The sequence below is a fragment of the Myxine glutinosa genome, chromosome 4, assembly GCF_964187855.1.
Source record: "Myxine glutinosa chromosome 4, kmMyxGlut1.1, whole genome shotgun sequence".
NCBI classification, from domain to species: Eukaryota; Metazoa; Chordata; class Myxini; order Myxiniformes; family Myxinidae; genus Myxine; species Myxine glutinosa.
In genome coordinates this window covers 177,799,423-177,821,748 of record NC_136264.1, presented here as the reverse complement: position 1 = coordinate 177,821,748, position 22,326 = coordinate 177,799,423, and the positions used below count along the sequence as shown (strand labels likewise).

Genomic DNA, 22,326 nt, shown 5'->3' with positions numbered 1-22,326 from the left:
CGGATCATTAGAGTTCAGGCAGCTGTGTCCACACCACATTGTGCCTGTGCAGACCTCATGGGGGGGAGGGGAAGGGGCAGGGGGAAAAGGGGGGGGGGGAAGGGAAGGGGAGAGGGAAAAAGGGAGGGTGAGGGGAGAAGGGGAGGGGGTAGGGTGGAGGGGGAAGGGAGGGGAGGATGGAGGGGGAAAGGGGGAGGGAAGGGGAGGGCCAGTCAACAATGACGTTGCAGTTCTCATGGTCGGAGAGCAGCACAACAATCGCGACATCGTCCTGCATCTTCGCAACAGCACAAAGCGGATTTGGAGACTCACCGATCCTGTGACGCCCTCCAGTACCGGCGTTGCCGGGCGGGGGAAGGGAGACCCGTACATTACACACATTACAACATTACACACACACAAACTGTGTTTTATGTTCAATGGTCTGGCGGCGGGGATGGAACATCACGTGATCGCTCTGAGCGAATCAGCGCGCTGCTCGGCCACCAGGTCAGATTCCGTGTATAATATTCCTCGCTGAAATGCGCTGAGGTAAAAAATATGGTAAAAAAATATGAAATAATTCTTCCCAGGCTCAATGGCCATGTCTGTGCCAAATATCAAGTATGTGAGCCTCTCTGTTTAGGAGTCTATCGGTAACATTACACACACACAAACTGTGTTTTATATATACATATATAGATTAAATGCCAAGTCTGTATATACTAGGGCATTGCCCGTACGTGGGTGCCCGTTCCGTGGCCAAAAAAAAAAAAAAACGCTACCCGTACGCTCTACCCCGCCCGTACGCCCGTAAACAAAAAAAGCAACGCTCTTCGCTTCCGCCCTTCGCTCTGACTGAATTGGGAGAAATAATGCGCATAAGAAATCGAATTACGTACCGTAATGGCGGTCAGCTCGTAACGCGCACACTGTCCGGAAGTTCGCATATCGCATATCTATCTATCTATCTATTAATGCCCATTTATTCAATTATCGCCAACGTATTTTGGCTTTTTGCAATTTAATCGCAAGGAAAAGTAGAAAGAGAAGAGGGAAAAAAAGAAAAGCCTTGCCTTGCTGCAAACAGCTGCTGCAAACAACAACAACATGGAAGGCTGCACTGTCCGGAAGTTGGCATATCGCAGTTACGATTATTTTAGTGTTAATGGCCAATTATTCAATTAGCGCCAACGTATTTTGGCTGTTTGCAATTTAATCGCAAGGAAAAGTAGAAAGAGAAGAGGGAAAAAAACGAAAAGCCTTGCATTAACGCATTAACGCTTGCATTGCATTAACGGTTCGGCACACGTGATAGCTCGCTGCTCTCTGATTGGTTGAAGCGTTTTTTGGACATAGCTCGGTAGGTACTTGTCCGATTAATTACAAACCTTGAAAAGGCACATCCTCGGGTCCCCAGCAATATACCTGGCAAGTTTCAAGTATATCGGACCCGTGGTTGTCGAGAAACAGCGGTCACAGACAAACACACAGACAGACACACAGAGATTGCTGGCATTATAGATAGATATATATATAATAATAATAATTATATATATATATATATATATATCTACTGTACACACAGAGAAGCTCTTTCATTCATGTACTCTATCCTCTCTGATCCCAGAGTGTATCAGCTATGTCAAAGTGCGCCTTTTAAACGTTCCTGGACTACATTTGCGGTGTTGAGTAATCTTGCGGTCATGTTGCACCAGTGCATTCAATGAAAGTTTAATACGTGTGCTGAGTTAGGAATCCTTACTATAATTCACGAAACTCGAGCCAGATTACATCCAGTCTTCAAGTCTTGGTACATAGGATCAGCATGACCTCAATTAATGTATAGGGGTGTTTTTGTTTTTATCTTTGTCTGTGGTCTTGGGGGAGATTGGGGGAGGAGGGACGACGACGCCAAATCTCTATGTAAATGTGTATCGTGTTACGCCGCCTCTAGGTAGGAGAGCGCATTACAAGTCCCGCCAATTACAGTACGGTATTCCTGTCCCCACGTTTTCCAGTACAGTGAGGTGTTTTGAATATTATAAGCAGTGGGCATGTTTTTGCTTCATGCACGTAACCTGGGTTATTTGTTTTATTTTCGAGAACGATCGAGGCAGCTGCCAGTTGCCTTTACACCGCCCGAATAAATGTACGCGTCAGGAGATCGTGTTTCATGCTTGGAACAAGCTCGACCGTAGGGCAGATATTGTGCTGGTATCGTTAAATTACTCAGTTTGGTTGATAGTTGTACCTTCCTCTTTTTATTCACAATTATTTTAAACGAGACAACTATTAAGTGTATAAATAACGAAAACAAGTGTTTAATATTTTTAGAAGCGCTGCTTGATATGCAAGGCATTAAAAAACAAGAGCCGGAAGAGCTAACTAAAACTGCGTTTCCGGTGTTTATTTCGCTTCCGCTTCCGGTTTCGCTTCTCGCATCGCCTTGCCCCCGCTTTCCTCCAGTGATGGCGGCGGTTACGGCAGTGACGTCTCCTGCAGGAGGTGGCGGTTCTGCTTCGACAGCCTCGTTGGGGCTGCGGGAGGCACCTCGCAGCGTCGGGGCTGAGACGGACGGTGTCGTGAAGCGAAAGGTAGAGGAGGTTGTGGATTTTCAGCTCGTAAATCCGGGTGACCTTTTACTTAACGTGACCTTTCATTTTCAAACGAGGACACTTTACCTTACAGGAATGCGTCGTACCTTTCCGATATGGAAGCACCTTTGGTATTTTAGTGCGAGCTCCATGTTTGTGACATTGCGTCTCATGCCAACACGACGGCCTCGAGTCTTACGCAATCGCCATGGTAATGACACGAGACGTTTGTGTAGATGTTTAAACTTAAAGGTAACCTTCTTACCTCGGTGATTGACACCTTTGGCGAAGCAGCCCGGCTTGGCTACGAAGTGCTTCACATTCCTGAGGAGCGTTTGATGGTCGATGCTGCTGTTGATGTGCCAGGTGTGTTGCCTTTGATGTGATCACGTTCACCTTTTAACGTTCCAATCTGAAACCCTGACTCACGGTGCTGGAAGACCAGGTTAAAATCCCACGCACCTTTTGTCCACTCACCCATGGTGCTGGGAGCCCATGTTAAAATCCCACGCATCTTGTGTCCACTCACCCATGGTGCTGGGAGCCCATGTTAAAATCCCACGCATCTTGTGTCCACTCACCCATGGTGCTGGGAGCCCATGTTAAAATCCCACGCACCTTGTGTCCATTCACCATGGTGCTAGGAGCCCATGTTAAAATCCCACGCATCTTGTGTCCACTCACCATGGTGCTGGGAGCCCATGTTAAAATCCCACGCATCTTGTGTCCACTCACCCATGGTGCTGGGAGCCCATGTTAAAATCCCACGCATCTTGTGTCCACTCACCCATGGTGCTGGGAGCCCATGTTAAAATCCCATGCACCTTGTGTCCACTCACCATGGTGCTGGGAGCCCATGTTAAAATCCCACGCATCTTGTGTCCACTCACCCGTGGTGCTGGGAGCCCATGTTAAAATCCCACGCATCTTGTGTCCACTCACCCATGGTGCTGGGAGCCCATGTTAAAATCCCACGCATCTTGTGTCCACTCACCCATGGTGCTGGGAGCCCATGTTAAAATCCCACGCACCTTGTGTCCACTCACCATGGTGCTGGGAGCCCATGTTAAAATCCCATGCATCTTGTGTCCACTCACCCATGGTGCTGGGAGCCCATGTTAAAATCCCATGCACCTTGTGTCCACTCACCCATGGTGCTGGGAGCCCATGTTAAAATCCCACGCATCTTGTGTCCACTCACCCATGGTGCTGGGAGCCCATGTTAAAATCCCACTCATCTTGTGTCCACTCACCCATGGTGCTGGGAGCCCATGTTAAAATCCCACGCACCTTGTGTCCACTCACCATGGTGCTGGGAGCCCATGTTAAAATCCCACGCATCTTGTGTCCACTCACCCATGGTGCTGGGAGCCCATGTTAAAATCCCACCCATCTTGTGTCCACTCACCCATGGTGCTGGGAGCCCATGTTAAAATCCCACGCACCTTGTGTCCACTCACCATGGTGCTGGGAGCCCATGTTAAAATCCCACGCATCTTGTGTCCACTCACCATGGTGCTTCGAGGGAGTTCGAGCCCATGTTAAAATCCCACGCATCTTGTGTCCACTCACCCAGGGTGCTGGAAGCCCATGTTAAAATCCCACGCACCTTGTGTCCACTCACCCATGGTGCTTCGAGCCGTGGTTAAAATCACACTCGCCTTGTGTCCACTCACCCATGGTGCTGGAAGCCCATGTTAAAATCCCACGCATCTTGTTTCCACTCACCCATGGTGCTGGGAGCCCATGTTAAAATCCCACGCACCTTGTGTCCACTCACCCATGGTGCTGGGAGCCCATGTTAAAATCCCACGCACCTTGTGTCCCCTGACTCGTGGTGCTGGGAGCCCATGTTAAAATCCCACGCACCTTGTGTCCCCTGACTCGTGCTGGGAGCCCATGTTAAAATCTCACATGCCTTGTGTCCCCTGACTCACGGTTCTTGGAGCCCATGTTAAAATCCCACACGCCTTGTGCCCCCTGACTCGTGGTGCTGGGAGCCAATGTTAAAATCCCATGCACCTTGTGTCCCCTGACTCGTGGTGCTGGGAGCCCATGTTAAAATCCCATGCACCTTGTGTCCCCTGACTCGTGCTGGGAGCCCATGTTAAAATCCCATGCACCTTGTGTCCCCTGACTCCTGGTGCTGGGAGCCCATGTTAAAATCCCATGGACCTTGTGTCCCCTAACTCGTGGTGCTGGGAGCCCATGTTAAAATCCCATGCACCTTGTGTCCCCTGACTCGTGGTGCTGGGAGCCCATGTTAAAATCCCACACGCCTTGTGTCCCCTGACTCGTGGTGCTGGGAGCCCATGTTAAAATCCCACACGCCTTGTCCCCTGACTCGTGGTGCTGGGAGCCCATGTTAAAATCCCACACGCCTTGTGCCCCCTGACTCGTGGTGCTGGGAGCCAATGTTAAAATCCCATGCACCTTGTGTCCCCTGACTCGTGGTGCTGGGAGCCCATGTTAAAATCCCATGCACCTTGTGTCCCCTGACTCGTGCTGGGAGCCCATGTTAAAATCCCATGCACCTTGTGTCCCCTGACTCGTGGTGCTGGGAGCCCATGTTAAAATCCTATGGACCTTGTGTCCCCTAACTCGTGGTGCTGGGAGCCCATGTTAGAATCCCATGCACCTTGTGTCCCCTGACTCGTGGTGCTGGGAGCCCATGTTAAAATCCCATGCACCTTGTGTCCCCTGACTCGTGGTGCTGGGAGCCCATGTTAAAATCCCACACGCCTTGTGTCCCCTGACTCGTGGTGCTGGGAGCCCATGTTAAAATCCCACACGCCTTGTCCCCTGACTCGTGGTGCTGGGAGCCCATGTTAAAATCGCACACGCCTTGTGTCCCCTGACTCGTGGTGCTGGGAGCCCATGTTAAAATCCCATGCACCTTGTGTCCCCTGACTCGTGGTGCTGGGAGCCCATGTTAAAATCCCACACGCCTTGTGTCCCCTGACTCGTGGTGCTGGGAGCCCATGTTAAAATCCCACACGCCTTGTCCCCTGACTCGTGGTGCTGGGAGCCCATGTTAAAATCCCACGCACCTTGTGTCCCCTGACTCGTTGTGCTGGGAGCCCATGTTAAAATCCCACGCACCTTGTGTCCCCTGGCTCGTGGTGCTGGGAGCCCATGTTAAAATCTCATGCACCTTGTGTCCCCTGACTCGTGGTGCTGGGAGCCCATGTTAAAATCCCATGCACCTTGTGTCCCCTGACTCGGGGTGCTGTGAGCCCATGTTAAAATCCCATGCACCTTGTGTCCCCTGACTCGTGCTGGGAGCCCATGTTAAAATCCCACGCACCTTGTGTCCCCTGACTCGTTGTGCTGGGAGCCCATGTTAAAATCCCACGCACCTTGTGTCCCCTGGCTTGTGGTGCTGGGAGCCCATGTTAAAATCCCACGCACCTTGTGTCCCCTGACTCGTGCTGGGAGCCAATGTTAAAATCCCATGCACCTTGTGTCCCCTGACTCACGGTGCTTGGAGCCCAGGTTAAAATCTCATGCACCTTGTGTCCCCTAATGTCATTGTAATTAATTTAACTTAAACATACATCGATTCCTCCTAACATCCTTGTCCTGCATCTGGTACATGTATAAGGTCCTCCATGTACAACTTATCTTTGAACAAATACAAATGCCTTCAGCTTGGGGATCTCCACCTGAACAATGGAATCGAGGGCTCGTTTACCTACAGGTACTTGCAAGTATGGTGTTGATGGATGTACCCCTTACGTTGGACCATCTTCGGACACTTAGCACCTGAGGTCACGGTTTTGTGCAATTCGTGTTTGCTTCGAAAGCCATTATCTGCCATTTAAACTGTGCTGTCATGTGGAGGTACGCAGCCCTACCTTTGAGCCGGGTTCGGATCTCGACCCAGCTGTAAACTGTCACCCTGGTGTTTCACATACAGGTAGAGGCATCTAAGTGTGTGCCATCCATTTGAAGGAAGGAACACGTGGTGTCTCGTCTGTCTGCATTGGTTGATGATGAACGTTAAAGATCCAGTGGAGTCCTTCGTAAAGAGTAGGCGAGTTATCGCGGGCACCCTGAACAAATTACAAATTCCTGTTCCATCCCAAAGACAAGCAGAGTGGTGACTTGGTCTTCATACGTGGCCTTATCCAAAATAGCGAGTCATTTTTAGCTAAAGGTTTCTTTCTAAGATTCAACCTTGTACTTTTTTTTGAAAAGGTGATTCACATACATCTTACCTTGTGTCTCATTGGAGGTTTGATACAGGAGCGCTTTACAGCGTATTTTTAGATTACGGTTTTCAAGAATTATGATAACCCACGGTTCGCGCTCCCGCGTCCCGGCAGCAGTTTTTGTTTGATATTAATATTTTGGTCCAATCTCCCTCCGTCCTCTTACTCCAATCTCTCTCCGTCCTCTTACTCCAATCTCTCTCCGTCCTCTTACTCCAATCTCTCTCCGTCCTCTTACTCCAATCTCTCTCCGTCCTCTTACTCCAATCTCCCTCCGTCCTCTTACTCCAATCTCCCTCCGTCCTCTCCCTCCAATCTCACGCCGTCCTCTTACTCCAATCTCCCTCCGTCCTCTTCCTTCAATCTCCCTCCGTCCTCTTCCTCCAATCTCACTCCGTCCTCTTACTCCAATCTCCCTCCGTCCTCTTACTCCAATCTCCCTCCGTCCTCTTACTCCAATCTCCCTCCGTCCTCTCCCTCCAATCTCCCTCCGTCCTCTTACTCCAATCTCCCTCCGTCCTCTTACTCCAATCTCCCTCCGTCCTCTCCCTCCAATCTCCCTCCGTCCTCTTACTCCAATCTCCCTCCGTCCTCTTCCTCCAATCTCCCTCCGTCCTCTTCCTCCAATCTCACTCCGTCCTCTTACTCCAATCTCCCTCCGTCCTCTTACTCCAATCTCCCTCTGTCCTCTTACTCCAATCTCCCTCCGTCCTCTTACTCCAATCTCCCTCCGTCCTCTTACTCCAATCTCACTCCGCCCTCTTACTCCAATCTCCCTCCGATCTCCCTCCGTCCTCTTCCTCCGATCTCTCTCCGTACTCTTCTTCCGATCTCTCTCCGTCCTCCCTCCATCCTCTTCTTCTTCCGATCGCCCTCTGTTGTTTTCCTCTGTCCTCTTGCTCCAATCTCCTTTCAGAAGTTCTATGTGTTGGACTCTTTAACCGTTCATAAGAGGCCCATTGTAGGCTTGCAATTTAGAGAAATTAACATGTTCATGTGAAACGAAATTGCATTTAACGGATGATTGCTTTGATTTTTTTTTTCTCTCTCCCTTTAATTTCAAGTTTGGGTTGAAGGTATTTCAGTTCCAGTATAACATTTTCACTTTTCTTGGGAACATTGTTTAGAAAAGCAATTTGCGTTTGGCTCTGTTCAATGTCGCCAGGTTTCACGGGTCATCACCTTTGCGTAGTCTCATCTAAGCTTTCATCGGATCAAGAGCTCAGGTAACACGTGGACTGTTCGTAAGAGGTCCATTGTAGGACACCATTTATGACGAACCGTGCCACCCTCATGCATTAGTTTCCATGGTGACAACATTCCTTTAGCGTGCCATGAAGTGAGATTACTTTGGAAGGCCGTGCCCTTGGACCACACCCTGAAATATCACTCGAATCCCATTGGCAGGATCACTGATTGGCCTGGGACACAAGGCATTAGAGCTGCTCGAGATTGCAGCAGGTAAAAGGTGCATGTGTATTGTTCGGGGACTCTGGTGTAGAGAGATGGACAGATGTAATGTTGGAGAGGGTGAAAGAGTGTCTCGGTGGGGCACTAAGATCGATCAACCACCCAAATGTGGGGTGTATTTAATTGGGCACCTGACTTTTTCACAAGCTGGCATGAACGCCAGTCCTGGACAGTACACTTCTTTAGTTACTTCAGCAGTAGGAAACCAAAAGACGCCATTAATGCAAAACACAAATATTTCCTGGCAAAAAACAAATAGGCCAAAAATGCAAATGATGCAGGGATCAAACGTAGTTTAAAAAAATACAAGTGGAAGCAGGTGGACAAAAAGCTACTCACAAGGAAGATGAACTAAGATGTGAGAAAACCTCAACCAAAAAATCGTTAACCCAGAGTGAGATCTCCAAGGGTGTTACCGAGGCCCACCACTCTGAGGGGTGTTTTGCAATGAGGGAGCCCTAGAGCTGTGCGAGTTAATGGAGGAAGGTGTGATTTTGGTTCCTTGGCAACGGTACCTTTAACCTTGTGACGCATGCATTGGATTTGTGCTGTCCGGTATGATCACTGCCACGGCGCAACTGGTAAAGTGAGTCCCAATGCTTCCGAAGAATGCTTTGGATGCCATTGCACCTTTATGCTGCGTCATCGTCGTCGCTTGGTTCCGAGAACTGAAGTTTCAGTTGTCTTTTGCCCATGCTCCCCAATACGCAACTGTTTGGAGTTGGAGTGTGCGCAAAGGATGCCGCCATCTTGGAAAATCTGTCTGCTCCAAACCACACTTGCACTTTTCCACTGTTGGCCCACACAGTTACTGAAGCGCATTAACATCTGGAGGCAACTCTGTGCCGTGGTGAAATGCCAAGACCCCTATGCTTTTGTCTTTTGGTCTTCATTGGACGTAGTCATCTCCTCAGCTGCCTTGGGTTGGCCGCTGCCGCTGCTACCTGCACCTCCTTGCTGCCAGATTCTACCTTGTTTGGAATCTCCCTTCATCCCTGTGAATTCTTCTGTCTCTGATAGTTTAGGTTACACACACACACAAAGAAGCCTGAGCCTATTTCTGATTTTAAGTGCTGTGCCGAGTATATTTATGGTTAAGGTCAACGATGGTAGGTTTGAGCTTTGCTCAAGTAGTTTAATTGTTGCTTTATCTCCATGTATATGTTTGAATTCTCATTATTCTAAATACAGACCTTTTTACCTCCAACGTGTCACAGGTGTACAAGAGCTCCACATGGTTGTTGGTGGTGTTGTGGCTCTTGTTGGGGGTCGATTTTTGAAATGCGCACCTATTGGTCAGACAGCTACCAGACCCCAACCACATGTGTTGCTTGACTCCACCCACCATGACAGACAGAATAATAAGGCTGCCATCTTGGTTTTCTGGTTGGCCTAAGATATCAGATCTGCCGGCCTCTGCTGATTAGATTCTGCCTGGGTTTGTCAGATTTCCATTGGCTTTGTTTTGGTTGAGTGTTACGATGTAGTAGGATGGCTTAATGAAATATTTTGGATCAGGGGGAATTATTTTACAGGTTGTGAGGTCAGTGGGAATTATGTCACATTGTGACCATGCCAATGGTGCCGTCACTCTTATTTAGATCCAGGCGTGGCCGTGTTGTTTGGCCTTTATTAGTTTGGCCTCTAAGTCTTGGTTATTTATGTGATCAATTGTCTCCATGCTTAGGTAGTGTGGCTTTGCTGTGCCCTCCTTTGGAGGTATGGCTTGCCAATCAATACCTATCAGCGGTGGCTTGGCCTGCCCATCAATACCCATCAGCGTTATTTTTATTGTGCGGTGAGTGACTCCAATATTGTCAGCTAATTAATTGTCTGTGCAACCAAAGGCGCTGGAGGCATTGTTTTTTCAGGTTGTCTGTTCAGCTGTCCATCTGTGTGTGTGTAGCAGATTTTCTTTACCGCGATAACTTGAGAACTGCTGAAGGGATTTTGACCGAACTTGGTACAAGTATGTATTATGATGCAAAGGTGAATTGATTCGATTTTGGGTTCAAATAGTCAAATGTGTGGTCATATGATATGTATGTGTTACCTTGTGAACCACAGGATTTCAACTAAACTAGATTTCAACCTGCCTCACACCTAGCTCGGCTTCACATGGTTGAAACCAAAGCATTCCGAATCTTTGGAATCTCCCGCGTTGAAGCTGATTCTGAGGGCCTTTCTCTCTCTCACCGCAGGCAGCTAGGTGGTCTTTCTGTCTTCTACCGACTCCTCTCAGGCCTTGCTTCTTCCCCTGTTCTGTCTGTGCTCTGTCCCCCAAATATTCCTACAGGTCGCACAAGATCTGCCAGCAACCCTCTTCTGGTGAAACTGCCAAAACCAAGACTCTCTGCTCACCTTCACTCCTTCATTCCTCTTTTCTCCTGCCTCTGGAACAAACTCCCTCACTCTCTTCAATCCCACTCTTCCCTCCAGGTCTTTAAAACAGCTGTTCACCACCATCTCTTATCTTCCCCCATCCAAAACCTTGATCTTTTCTACGCCCATTAAAACACCCCAAATCCGCCTCTTTAAATCCTCAACTTCTTTCCTGAAATTCCTAGAAGTGTTCATTTGCTTTATACCGTGTACCCTCATCCCTCCTCCCACAGCCCTCCCCCTTCCACAGATCTACTGATGTCCTTGTTCTCTTCTGTTGTGCTTGTGTGCTTCCCTCTCTCTCCCACTCTTATCTCCCGCTCCCTCCATGTCATGGCCCAGTGGGGATCATATAAATTTTTTGAAACCAAAGAAATGTCAATAAGAACCACAACTTAATTCAATTTAGACTTTTAGAGTATTTAATGGAACAATATTTCTCATTTGAACAATTTCTTTGTGAAATGAATGAATGCGAGTGAAGTAAAGCAAATTTATTTGTGACAAAGGGTCTTGCGAGAAATTTTTAGAACAGAACATCAAGAAAATGAATTGAAAAGGCAAATGAACACTTCAGACTTCAAGGCTTTTCCATAATAAACAAATATTTATTTTAAATTAAGAAATGAACCTCTATTAACACATTGCAATAATAACCAGGAAAATAAAAAAATATTTGAAAACTCATCTCCAGGGTGCTTTGCTTGTGGGCTGTGACATAAAACATTGCAGTATCTGCCAATTGAAAAAAACCTCAAACCAGTTTAACCTAAAGCTACTTCAATGAGAGATGTTCTCCTGAATTTTCTGCACCAGTTTCCAAATCCTAGGTTCTGTTGTAGAAAGCGCACATCTAAGATCTGCCTCACATTCAAAGCGGTTCCGAGCCTTTGTCTTCAGCTGCACCAACGTTGAGAAGCCTGATTCACAAAGATAAGTTGTTGCAAAGGGCAGGAGTTTCCGAAGGCATTCCTTTGCAATGTTGGGGTAGCTTCCCATCATTTTTGGCCAAAACTCAGACAGAGGAAGCTTCAAAGACATCTCTGCATCCAGAATCATTATGAAATTCAATCAGTTCATCTTGCAGGTCATCCTGGACGACACTGACTTTAACAAGAAAAGGATTCCTCATGAGCGCCAGTCCTTCTCTCCCAATTTCTGGAAAGTACTGCAGAAATTCTTCTCGAAGACAGCTGAGGTGTGTCACAACATCCTTTGCCATGACAGGATCCAACGGCTCATTAATAGTGACTTCTGAAAGAGATTCGAACATGGTAAAGTTCCCTTCCTCAGCCTTTCGTTCCCAGTTTTCAAGCTTCTGTATAAATGCACTGAGAGTGTCAATGAACTGAATGATAGTTCTTCCCTTTCCATGCAGCTTTAGATTCAGTCTGTTCAGTTGATCAAAAATATCCACAAGGTATGCGAGGCGAAAGACCCACAGCTTTTCATGGAAGGAAGCTTCAAGTTTGTGCTTTTCTTGCATCTGCAGGAAACTCTGCATCTCTTCTCGGAGTTCAAACACTCGTGCCACAACATTTCCTTTTGATAGCCAACGCACCTTGGTGTAGTAAAGCAGGTTCTTATGCTCTCAATCCATTTCTGTGCACAATTGTTTGAACAGTCGGGAATTCAAAGCACTGCTTTTCACATAGTTCACAATTTTGATGACTTGTTCAAGAACATCCTGAAGATGACATGGAAGGGTTTTTGAAGCAAGAGCTTGCCGATGAATCAGACAATGAACAGAAATGATGCCTGGAGATAGATTTCGAACAAGCGCTTGGAAGCCACTTTTTGTTCCTAGCATAGCTGGGGCGCCATCGATGCACACTCCACAGAGATTGTGCCAGTTCAGTTCCTCGTGGTCAAAGAACTCTGTTACTTTTTCCATCACATCCACAACTCTGGTATTTCTTTCGAGAGAACGGCAGAATAAGAATTCTTCCTTGATGGAATCACCCTTCACATACCGAACGAAGGCAAGGAGCTGGGAACAGGATGAAACATCTGTGGATTCATCCAACTGAATTGAGAACAATCCAAATGCAGCGTCTTTGATTTCAGCAATCACCTGTTCTTTTATGTCGCTAGACAAGTCAGCAATCCTCCTTTGAACCGTATTATTTGACAGAGATATTTTGTTGCACTTTTTTTCAGCTTCTTCTCCAAGCAGATTCCAAGCCATCTTCAGAGCACATGGCTTGATCAGAGTCTCTCCGACTGTGTGAGGTTTCTTCTGTTGCGCAATGAGGAGGCTGACGGCATAAGAAGCCTCCGTAAGACGCTTGTTTTGCTGAAATAATGTTCCACTTTGATCTAAGCGCTAGCGCTTCACGTTCTCCTCCATTCGCTTGAAGAAGTCCACATCCCTTATGTTGATGATGTGGATGAATCTTCTCCAAATGGAGCTTCAACCACGATGGCCGCAAAGATTGATTTCAGAGAACTTTCTGGCACAAGACGCATTGTCCCTTTAATTCTCCACGATCATGTAAGGATGTGAATACAAACTTTATGTATTGCTCATCATATCCTCGTTTTGTCATTTCAGAAGGGTTTCTGAAAAAAAAAAAGGAAAAATATTTTAAAAACAAGACTAAAAAAATATGGAGGGAATAGTGGGTGGCTACCACTGGTCACCACCAACACACACAGAATTGAACTCTTGTTTTAGGCCTTGTGCGTGAAAAGATGATATTATTTTGGCAAATATTGGGCAGTCTCTGTGGCCCACCTGGAAAACGTGCTGTGGCCCACCAGTGGGCCATGGCCCACTGATTGGGAACCATGTGTTAGCTCTTACACGAGCCTCGATTCTGTATACAAAAAAAAACAAAAACAAAAATGTGGAGAGTGGACTTGACGATAAGAGGTAGACCAATGAAAGGTGGATGGTCTACATCAATAAAAGCTGGAATGGACAATCCCTTCCACTTCCTCCACCTACCCATGAGGATTTAGGAAGAATAAGAGGTCGACCTAAAGTTGAAGCTCACTTACATCTGCCATGTTTGAAGTTCACTCTGTTTGTTACTTGCAAAATCGAAGATTTTTCAAGTATTTTGGTCGGTTGCTTTTGTTATTCTGTCTGTCTGTCTGTCTGTTTCTCATTCTACATGTCACAATTCTAAACTGATCATCATGAAACTTCAAGTGGTGGAGGTCGTCATTATTGAGAAGCCCATTGATTTTGAGGTCAAAGGTCACCTTTGTCATCCGATTGACTTGAAAATTATATAGCATTTCCATCGTGCTCCACCCAATTGGGAAACCAACTCCTTTTGAGGTCAAAAGGTCATAGGTTAACTAAGGTCAAACTTCTACGATCATGAATTTTCATCTGAAAAATTGATACTTTTCATCTCATTGACCCAAGGTTTGATCAAGATCGTCAATTTTAATATGTATGAAATGGGCAATTTGATGGATCAATGGCAACCTTTTTTGGGAGTGGAGGTGGATTTTGCAAGTATCGTGCTCTGCATGGCGTCTTCTTGTTTGTTTGTTTGTTTACTGGATGGCAGAAGCTATAATTTTCGTTGCAACATGAGTCTCGACACACAGCATGCCCAGAACTGTTTTGTTCTTCACAGGGGCATACTTGATACGCCTCCCTAAAGAATCAGTAACATTGAACGGGGCAAAAGTGCTATATAAAAATATAATGACATGCTGTAGAATCACGCTTCATTACTTGGACAAACAGTATTTTCCTGCTCTTGTGGTGTTTATCTCTGTGAAAGTTGTACAAATTTGGACTTTTGGACAAAGGGACTGAACAGACTGGAGAAGTTGGTCCCACAGATGAGAGAAAACAGGAATAAATGAGTGGATTTGGGGAATTAATAAGATGTATACTGGCAGACAGTGTGTGATGTGCACAAACATTGGAGGAACAGAGCCAAGAGAGGGCAGAGGGTGCCTTTAATAGAGAGATTTGCCTTCCTCTTACAACTTAGATTTTTCCGGCCATCCATTTTAATTGGAACTTTGATTGAAAAATAAATAAACCAGTCATGTTGGCCTCCAAAGCTGGCCTCCAAAGCCAGTCGCTGACTGGGCATCCTCAGTCGTGCGAAGTCCTTTCTGGGCACTTCTGAGCTCCTCACCACATACAAAGCTTTCATCCGTAGCTCAATGGAATACTGCTCTCCCCTTTGGGCTGGTGCTCCTGCCTCACACCTAGCTCGGCTTTACGCGGTTGAAACCAAAGCATTCATAATAATCATTGGAATCTCCCACGATGAAGCTGATTCTGAGGGCCTTTCTCTCTCTCACCGCAGGCAGGTTGGTGGTCTTTGTCTTTTATCGACCCCTCTCCGGCCTTATACCCCCTGCTCTGTCTGTGCTCTGTCACCCAAATATTCCTGCAGGACGCACAAGATCTGTCAGCAACCCTCTTCTGGTGAAACTGCCAAAATCAAGACTCTCTGCTCACCTTCACTCTTTCATTCCCCTTTTCATTCCTCCTTTCCCCGTGGAAACTCTCTGGAACAAATTCCCACACTATCTTCAATCCCTCTCCTCTCTCCACGTCTTTGAAACAGCTGTTCACCACCATCTCTTGTCTTCCCCCATTCAAAACCTTGATCTTTTCTTCCTCTGTTAAAATACCCCAAATCTGCCTCTTTCAATCCCCAACTTCTTTCCTGAAATTCCGAGTAGTGTTCATTTGATTTGTACCATGTACCCCTCCCTCCTCCCCAGCCCTTCCCCTTCCACAGATCTACCAACGTCCTTGTTCTCTGCTTTTGTTGTGCTTGTGTGCTTCCCTCTCCCTCCCCCTCTTGTCTGCCGCTCCCTTCATTGTATGTTTTATGTGTCTGTGCATGTTTTCATGTTCAATGTGTTAGCTCTTACAAGAGCCTCGATTCTTTGTATTAAAAAAAAAAAAAAAAAGTCTGCCTCTCACTACTATTCACCTTTGGGTCTTGACTATTCCATTGGAATGCCATCACAGCACATTGCTATCCAGATATAGCACATTGAACCCCAGTGCATAGGAAGCGTCTCGCTTTTCAAAGTAATATCCGTGTTGTCGAAAGCCACGCCGATGTTACCAAAGCTAATCTTTAGGAAGCAACACGTGACCTCTTCGGCAGTGGAAACCTGTTTACAGTGGCAGTTTCAATATTGGTTTGGTGATTTGTTGGGAGTACTGTACTGCTTTGCCAAATGTGAGTTTGCGTTCACCGGTGGTGATTCACTTGTAGCCATCTGTTAATGGGTCATAATGCATGCCATGTGGTGTAAATTATGCAACAAAACATATTGTGGTCAAAATGATCTTGTGGTCAAAACATATTGTGGTCAATTGTGTTTGATCACTGATGAAGTTGTTTTGTCTACCTTTTGGGGAAGGTGGATGGGGGTTTGTAGTCTGCTCCTTGATTTTGGTGTGATCCCATGTAGTGTTGTCCTGTGATCACTCCATGACCCTTACAGCAGATCCACTTCCAAGATCAGCCGCAGGAATTTAAAGGTCGACTGACCAAAACCGGGCGACGGTCACTGTCGCGCTCGATCTCCCAGTCGTCTGGCGACAGTTACACCTCTGGTGAGTCTTTGGTTGAGTCGTCCGAAATGTCTCGGCTTGAATCCGTTTTTAGAAACCTGTTGTTTTGAGGTGGGAGATGGAAGTTGGAAGAGGGGGACAAAGCCAGACTAATCTTTTTTCCCCCCCCCAAAGTCGACCTTGAAAGGTCTTCCACCAGTTCTTCTTTTGTCACCTTGGGCAGAAAGCTCCGATGAGGAAGGATCACCACGGGATCGGAGCCAAACAAACTCTTCTGGCGGCAAAGACTTCTGCGTCAAAAGCATAAAACATGCAGAGTTTGGCAGAAGAGAAATTGAGATTGCAGAGCAAGGTATGCTGGGATGTTAAGAGGTTTTGAGAATCTGTGAAGAGAGATGAAGATTGGATGCTTTCTGTAATTGCCTTCGAGTGCAAATGTTCCCACTTTATAAGCTTTGGCCATGTGATTGGTGAAGTTTCCTCGAAAAACTGGGATAAAGAAACCTGCATTTAGATAAGTACAAACACGATCAAAAATCGCCCATTTATTTTGACTTTTATTTTGTTCTTATTATTCTGACTTCTGATATGGATCGTGACATCACTCTTGCCAAAAAAAAACTCTCCAGACTGTTTAATTTGCTCCTCGAAACTTCCGTGTTCTCTCTAATTGAAAAGAATGTTTCCAAATTATTAAATCTAAATAAGTCCTTTTTAAATTAGATTAGAGCTATACTAGGGCATGCCCGTACGTGGGTGCCCGTTCCTTGCCAAAAAAAAAAAAAAACGCTACCCGTACGCTCTACCCCGCCCGTACGCCCGTACGCCCGTAAACAAAAAAAACAACGCTCTTCGCTTCCGCCCTTCGCTCTGACTGAATTGGGAGAAATAATGCGCATAAGAAATCGAGAAATTATTATTTTCTCCGGAAGAAATCGAATTACGAACCGTAATGGCGCACGCGCTCGGCTCGACTCGCTCTCACATCGGCCACGCCTACGCAACAAAGCGTTCTGTGATTGGCTGCCGGAAGTGAAGTCTTCACTGTCCGGAAGGTCGCAAATCGCAGTTACGATGAATCGCAAATTAGTTTTAATTAGTTTTAAAACATAGTTTAACGGCAACATAGTTTTCCAACGTGAAATAAATGAATACGCTCTCAAATGTGCCGTCCGAGGCAGAGTCTGTTCGCCACGTTCGGCACACGTGATAGCTCGCTGCTCTCTGATTGGTTGAATCGTTTTTTGGACATAGCTCGGTAACTACTTCTCCGATTAATATGAAACCTTGAAAAGGCACATCCTCGGGTCCCCAGCAATATACCTGGCAAGTTTAAAGTATATCGGACCGGTAGTTGTCGAGAAACAGCGGTCACAGACAAACATACATACATACATACATACAAACATACAAACATACAAACATACAAACATACACACAGAGATTACTGGAATTATAGATGGATGTCAAATTGCTAACCTTTTTTGTAGCTCGATGAAATCGGAAAAATTCAAAAAATCAATTTCTCAGAGACGTTTTGTTTTACAAGCCACATATTGTCATTTGTGATTTTTCATCTTACCAAGTGTCCACCGCATTTGATGCAACAACTTAACAACAACTCAATAGAGCACATACCTCCGTCAGGCTGAACAGTTTATGTTTTGTAGCTCAATGATGGGCCGGATCTGCATCCGGACCTTAATCAAACTCTCATCACCTTGTTCTTGTCACATACCCAACTTATCCACCAAGTTTTGTCTCAATCCGTCCACTTTTTTTTTTTTGATAATTTTTGACCCTATCCCTCAATTGTGAAAAAATATTCAAATTAATTTTTTTTTATCGCATCCAGATGTTCATCAAAATTGAATCGATTCGTCCTTGTTGCATACGCAGTGTATCCACTAAGTTTCATCCGAATCTGTCCATACATTTTTGAGACATCCTCCTCACATACAGACAGATGGTTGAAAACATAACCTCAGTCCACCTTCGATGGCGGAGATAATAGCTAATGCTTGATCATATGACGAATCAAAATAAAAGGAGCTTATCCATCAGGTTCAACGCATGCGATCATTCGTTCCTGGAATCTGCAAAATACATGTTGTGGCTCCCTTCTGTGCTGGACTATATGGAAACATGACCCCCAGTCGTTTGATAAGCTTGTCATCTTGTTTAATTTCACAAATATTGTTGGTAATGATCAAGGATGTTGGTTGTTACTGCCACAATCCCTGAATTTCAGTAGGATAATATTCATAACTTGGTCTGTGTCCTTCCGTTTTAGAAATGCCTGCCCTGATGGCGCTGCGGAAGAGGGCACAAGGAGAGAAGCCCCTAGCTGGTGCGAAGATTGTGGGATGCACACACATTACCGCCCAGACTGCCGTAAGTGCCACATATACCGCTGTGCGAACCGTTTGTAAGTGCCATGCTTGTCGTCACCAAGACGACACGCAACAAGATGCTTGTTGGTGCAGCAGAAGAGTAGACGCGTTCACTGGCTATCATTCCAGGTGCTGATGGAGACGTTGTCTGCCCTCGGGGCGCAATGCCGCTGGGCTGCTTGTAACATATACTCGACTCAGAACGAAGTTGCCGCAGCTGTTGCTGAATCTGGTACGTCCACTTATTATTTTTGCCTGCCATCAATTTGTTTCCTGAATCTGGTGCCAATAAGGACAACCATGGTACTTGTTCATGATGATTCGAGTCTTTGAGGAATAAGGTAAGATGAGTGTCATTTTGACATTCCGAGAACATTCTCTGGTTACCTTTCTGGCGGGAGTTACACTGTGCCATTTCAGAGTTTTGTTATTACAGAATTGGTCTTTGTGAAACCAGGTTAAGGAATATTGCACATTTTGATTGCACCTCGTGCATCATCGGCGTCCTCGTGTAGCTCTAGTGATGCAAATAATCTCTCTACGTGGACTTGTTGTCTTTTAATTTTCAATAATTAGAAAAAGAAAATTAATTCCTCAATAAATTGTAATTTTGTGGTCAAGCCTTTATAATCAAATTTGATGAGTGCGTGCGCACACACACACACACACACACACACACACACACACACACACACACACGCACACACGCGCACACACATGTGACACTTGGTAAGGGTGTGTTTTGTGCAGGATTTTCAGTGTTCGCTTGGAAAGGTGAGTCCGAAGATGACTTCTGGTGGTGTATCGAGCAGTGTGTTCACCATGACGGCTGGCTTCCAAACATGGTATGCTGGCCATTTCACTTTCAGGGAATCCATGTAGCTTTCTAACCATTGCAAGTTAATCCATTTCGTCATCTTTGCCATTGACATGGTAACGTTTGTGCACCCTCATTCCCAACAATCCAACCTCTGTTGATCCTCCATCCTACCAAAGATACTGGATGACGGTGGAGATCTGACCCATTGGATGTACCGCAAACACCCTGAACTCTTCAAGCTTATCAAAGGAATCGTGGAGGAGAGTGTCACCGGTGTTCATCGGTAGGATGGGAATCAATGGGAGAGAGATTATTTTTGAGTAGGCCCCCACTTGGAGTCCACTTTTACCTTCTTGCTAGCAACACTTCTTTCACTTTTCGTGACTTTTCTCTTCTATCAGCAAAGAGAGGATGTGGGATGGGGGAGAGAGAAAATGGTGGGGGGAGCAAATCAGAATATAATGTAAGCAGATAGCACAAAAAGGTGAAGCGATGCGGTCATGTTTAAAATATATATATATATTTTAATCGCAACATTTTCAGTTCTTTTTTTTTTTAAGATTTAAGATTTTTCAGATTTTATCTTTGTCCATCTTGTTGCGATTTGTCCAAATTTTCAGATTTAAGATGAGAATATAATGTAAGCAGATAGCACAAAAATGTGAAACTATGAAATGTCATGTAAAAAAAAAAAAAAAAAAAAATCGCAACATTTCCAGCGGGTGCACCAGCACTGATGCATCAACACGACACCTGGGCCCAACTGCAGAAGTGTGGGGCCTGAACTTTGTACTTTGATCCATCAACGATGTATTACAAAGGAGAATACAGAGTGTTTCAAAAAAGTGGACTATTTGAACGTTTTATTTCAGAAAAATTGTAAAAGGTAGCAAGTTCAGTGATACCTTGATGGAAATTATACACCATGCCATATTCAAATCGCTCATTATTCAGCTTTTAATTGACATTTTCAACATGTGCTCCGCCTCTGTTCAAACAGGCTTTGATCCTGAATCCGAAATTCTCCACAACTCATCTGCAAGTGGCTGGAGTGGAAGCCTGATTGTAGTCCTCTACCTCCTGATTCAGGACAGCCAGGGTTTGAGGATTGTTGGCATAAACTTGACCTGTGGTAGCACCCGAAAATAGAAAATCCAATGGATTCAAATCCGGGCTGTGGTGCGCCCACTCATGCGCTGTGCCCAGGCAGATACGATTTCCAAACAGCTGGTGGAGCAAGTTGATGGTTTCAGCTGTAGTGTGCGGTTGGGCACTGTCCTGCATGAACCATGCAAGTCTGAGTTGGTTTGGAGACGGAAGTTGAGCGAGATCAGCGTGGAATCCGAGTAAGACCTCGCGGTACCACTTGCTATTAACTGTCACCGTCTTACCATTGGCATCCATAAACCGATACGGTCCCAGCATACCCCATCTGGCATTCAATGCACTGAAGCAAGTGGACTTAGGGCCCTTGTGAGATCTCAGACACCCCCTCAGGTCGTTCAGCACTCCAGAAGATGTTGTTGTGATTGTTGATAGCCCCATTCAAATGGAAGTGTGCTTCATCACAGAACCACAAGGAGTTGATCTCATTTTCGTACCTTTCCATTCGGTCACTGAACCAATCACACATTGCTACTCGTCTTGCCATGTTATTCAGAGATAGTTTATGCTTTACAGATATGATGTAGGGGTAGAGATTGAGTTCAGAAGTGAGAATGCACCACACAGATGAGGCTAAGATCACCAGTTCTTGGGAACGCTGACTGTGGGATTTCTTATGACTTTCGATAGCAGAATCTCTCACAAGATCAATGTTCCCTTGGTCCTTGGTAACACTTGGTGGGTGGCCACTGTTGCTTTTATTTTTATTTTTCATGCTTCCATGTGCTTCCATGTGCTTGGAAGTGCTCCACAAACCACGGAATGCTCCCACTGGAAGGTTCATTACATGTGTGAACATTGTAATACTAACAGTACGTGAAAAATATTTTCGCAAAAAAATGGTTTCCCACATGAAAAAGCCGAATGCCAAAAACTCTGTGTTTGCCTCATATTCTTGTGTCTCGAACCCATCTCTCTCTGTACCCACCTTTCACAGTCGAAACCAGCTGCTCCAGGACTCTGTGTCCTTCTCTCCTGACAAGGTGGAGAAGTTTTTGTCAAACTCGACTCTGATTCTGCAACTGGACCAGACGACATCAGCCCACGGGTCCTAAAAGCCTGCTCTGCCGCTCTATCCCATCCTCTCTTTGTTCTCTTCACCCTCTCCTTTGCTCAAGGTCATCTGCCATCAGCTTGGAAATCAGCCCACATTACCACTTTTCACAAAAAAGGTGCAATAACAGATCCTTACAACTACAGACCAATCAGCTTGCTCCCAATAATCAACAAGGTTATGGAATCAATCATCGCTTCTGATATCAGATCCTTCCTCTTCTCCAATGGCTTGATCTCGGATCATCAATTTGGATTCAGACCAGGTCATTCTACTCTGGACATGCTGCTTATGCTGTCTCAACAATGGATGGAGGTCTTTAATGCCAAACAGGAAATCAGAGCTGTCTCCCTTGACATATCACGTGCCTTTGATAAGGTCTGGCACCCCGTTCTGCTCTCCAAACTCTCCTCCTATGGTATCCATGGAAATCTCTCCACGCATGGCTTGCAGACTTCCTCTCTGGTCGTAGTCAACGTGTGGCCCTGAATGATTTCTCTCATCTCCCCTTCCTGTTTAGGCTGGAGTTCCCCAAGGCAGTGTTCTGAGCCCTGTGCTTTTTCTGGTCTTCATCAATGATCTCCCTGACTCTCTGGAAAATCTTCTCTATCTCTTTGCTGATGACTCCACTCTCTGCCGCTCCATTCCTCATCCCTCAGATCGGCAGTCTGCAGCCTCCTCACTCTCTGCAGACCTGGACAATATGAGAAACTGGTCAAACAAGTGGAACATGTC

At 45.9% G+C, this 22,326-nt stretch overlaps 1 protein-coding gene across 3 annotated transcripts in view; it reads left to right on the top strand.

The window, feature by feature from the left end:
* The first annotated feature begins 2,133 nt into the window (after positions 1 to 2,133).
* The window catches only part of LOC137425514 (S-adenosylhomocysteine hydrolase-like protein 1), a 57,255-nt gene continuing 37,062 nt past the window's right edge, over positions 2,134 to 22,326 (top strand). The window contains exons 1-7 of one of the 3 annotated variants that reach the window (XM_068114027.2): positions 2,134 to 2,576; positions 16,091 to 16,202; positions 16,384 to 16,512; positions 18,454 to 18,554; positions 18,683 to 18,785; positions 19,304 to 19,398; positions 19,550 to 19,656. In XM_068114027.2, the coding sequence (XP_067970128.2) occupies positions 2,331 to 2,576; positions 16,091 to 16,202; positions 16,384 to 16,512; positions 18,454 to 18,554; positions 18,683 to 18,785; positions 19,304 to 19,398; positions 19,550 to 19,656 (893 nt within the window). In that variant the 5' untranslated portion in view covers positions 2,134 to 2,330. The remainder of the gene's footprint in view (positions 2,577 to 16,090; positions 16,203 to 16,383; positions 16,513 to 18,453; positions 18,555 to 18,682; positions 18,786 to 19,303; positions 19,399 to 19,549; positions 19,657 to 22,326) is intronic. The other 2 variants (XR_010984135.2, XM_068114028.2) reach the window with 2 other exon arrangements.